This window comes from Sinocyclocheilus grahami, unplaced genomic scaffold (assembly GCF_001515645.1).
Source record: "Sinocyclocheilus grahami isolate Dianchi unplaced genomic scaffold, SAMN03320097.WGS_v1.1 scaffold390.1, whole genome shotgun sequence".
NCBI lineage: Eukaryota > Metazoa > Chordata > Actinopteri > Cypriniformes > Cyprinidae > Sinocyclocheilus > Sinocyclocheilus grahami.
Genome location: NW_015505569.1, coordinates 644,893 through 647,151, shown reverse-complemented (window position 1 = coordinate 647,151; position 2,259 = coordinate 644,893). Strand labels below are relative to the sequence as shown.

The window sequence follows — 2,259 nt, the reverse complement described above, 5'->3', positions numbered from 1 at the left end:
CAAAGAGAAAGGAAAAATTGAAATCGCATCATATGACCCCTTTAATTAAGGCAACTCACATGATACTAAAGCAATGCATTAAACATTAAATATTAAAATAATCAATAAAAAATAAGAATTCAATAAAATATAATCATATGTGATGTGTCACATGTACAGGGACTTCTGAGAATGTCCTTTTAATGTTTTCCCCCTAAAAGGGTCATATAGGCATAGTTTTTTTACTAAAACGCAGTATTTTAAAGTAAAATAACACAAGAGAAAGAAAAATGACGTTTTCACTGTATATGGTAAGGTATTTTATTGTAGCTACTGTATAGTTAACCGATGAACACGTTTTTACTGTAAGCATTTTTTGTCTTGCTAATTTTATAGTCTTTTGATATTTTACAGTCTGTACAAATTACACAAAAAAAAGAATAATAAAGTGTAGAATAAAGCAGCTGCATAAACGTTTTAAGAACAATCGGATCTAACACTTTAGTTCTGTGTGTTGTTTTTTTAATTACAAATATGCCTCGGCACTCTTTGTGCTTGGCTGACGCAATGCAAGAAAGACCTGCTTGATCTTGTCTCTTACTTGGTCCATCTTGTCTTAAAGTATGCCTATGGCAGAAAAGAAAAACATATAGGACAAATGATGCAGTGTATAATTTATAGGATCTAATTGCAGAGAGTTTTGATGGCAACCTGTGTGTGCAGCTACAAGACAGCAAACATCAGATCCATGTCACGCTTTTAGATCTTTCTGTTTGTTTGTTTGTTTTTGTTTAAATGCAAAAAAAAAAAAAAGGAAAGACAGAAAGTGTAAAATCATATTTCAAGATTTCGTTATGCTTTTCCCCCAGTTACTTCATAATGGATAGTGACCCTTTTTCTCAATTTCTACTCTAAATGTATGACTTCAGAAAATATTTTTTTGAATACATAACTTTTTTGTGATTTGTGCTGTGCTATTAGCACAGGTTGGCAATACAGGGCTTTTACATTTGTCTTACCTAACATACATTGAACAACTAATTACTTATAAAAAGTGAGTATTATTAACTCTTGAATGTTATTAAAACAGCTTCTTCCAAATGTTTGCAATGACCAAGCCAGAAGATATTTGTCACTGCACTCACTTTAATATACAGCTGTTGCTCAACGAGTGAAGCCTCAAGGTCACAAGCTCTTCTCTTCAGCATAGCAGAAAATATGTTAAATGTCAAACATAACTGAACATTAAACATTAACATGCATTTCCCTTTGCTCAAAAACACAAAATAACAATTTCAACATTTACTCTCATGATACAGCTAAATTCCGCTGCCCAATTTCACTTAAAGCAAAATTGGTAGTCTCAACTCAAAAGTAAATTTAAATTTTACATATTTAAATTGATTGTACACATTTAAATTAAGTAGAGATAAAACGTTCAGCAACTGTGTTGCTTTAACTCATTGTAATGAAGTAAATTTAATAAGCAGCCAGGATCATTTTTTTACAGTGTGCGCTTATGATTAACTGCCTTAAGTTTTGCAATTTGCTGAACTCATGCAGACGCACCCTTTGGCAGCGTAATTCGCAGCACTAATGCTGATTCACAGGCTCTAAGTTACTAAAGGTAATGTGCATTGGTCCATAAACCTTTGAAGTATTCCCTCAAAACAGGTCTATCCCTCTGCAGGGCATTTGTGGCCTAATGGTTAGAGAGTCGGATTTGTAACCCAGAGGTCATGGGTTCGAGTCTTGGTACTGGTAGGGATTGTCGATGGGGGAGTGAATAACCAGTGCTCTCTTCCTCCCTCAATACCATGACCCTTGAGCAATGCACCGAACCCCCAACTGCTCCCCGGATGCTGCAACAAAAATGGCTGCCCACTGCTCTGGGTGTGTGTTCATGGGGTGTGTGTGTGTGTGTTCACTACTCACTGCTGTGTGTGTGCATTTGGATTGGTTAAAGGCAGAGCACCATACTTGGCCACAGGACATATCCTTTCCTTTCCCTTTCCTGGTAACATTTATAACCACCAGATGTCATTGTTGCCAATACTTTGAGACTGAATCTTTTCTTAGCACATTCAAAGTACCTGAGGTATGATTCGCTGATAGTAGGATGAAACAGCAATATTTGCATAACTGAGAATCCAAGAGACAAAATCAGTAGAACAAGATCAATAGAAAACCCCAAAACACTAGGCGAGCACACACACACACACCCCCACACACACACACACACACACACACACACACACACACACACCCACACACACACAC

At 36.3% G+C, this 2,259-nt stretch overlaps 1 protein-coding gene across 1 annotated transcript in view; it reads right to left on the bottom strand.

Moving 5' to 3' along the window:
* Positions 1 to 576: 576 nt before the first annotated feature.
* The window catches only part of LOC107550174 (GDP-fucose transporter 1-like), an 8,732-nt gene continuing 7,049 nt past the window's right edge, over positions 577 to 2,259 (bottom strand). The window contains exons 4-5 of the mRNA XM_016231411.1: positions 2,073 to 2,121; positions 577 to 606 (exon numbers count right to left, since the gene is read on the bottom strand). Of these exons, the coding sequence (XP_016086897.1) occupies positions 577 to 606; positions 2,073 to 2,121 (79 nt within the window). The remainder of the gene's footprint in view (positions 607 to 2,072; positions 2,122 to 2,259) is intronic.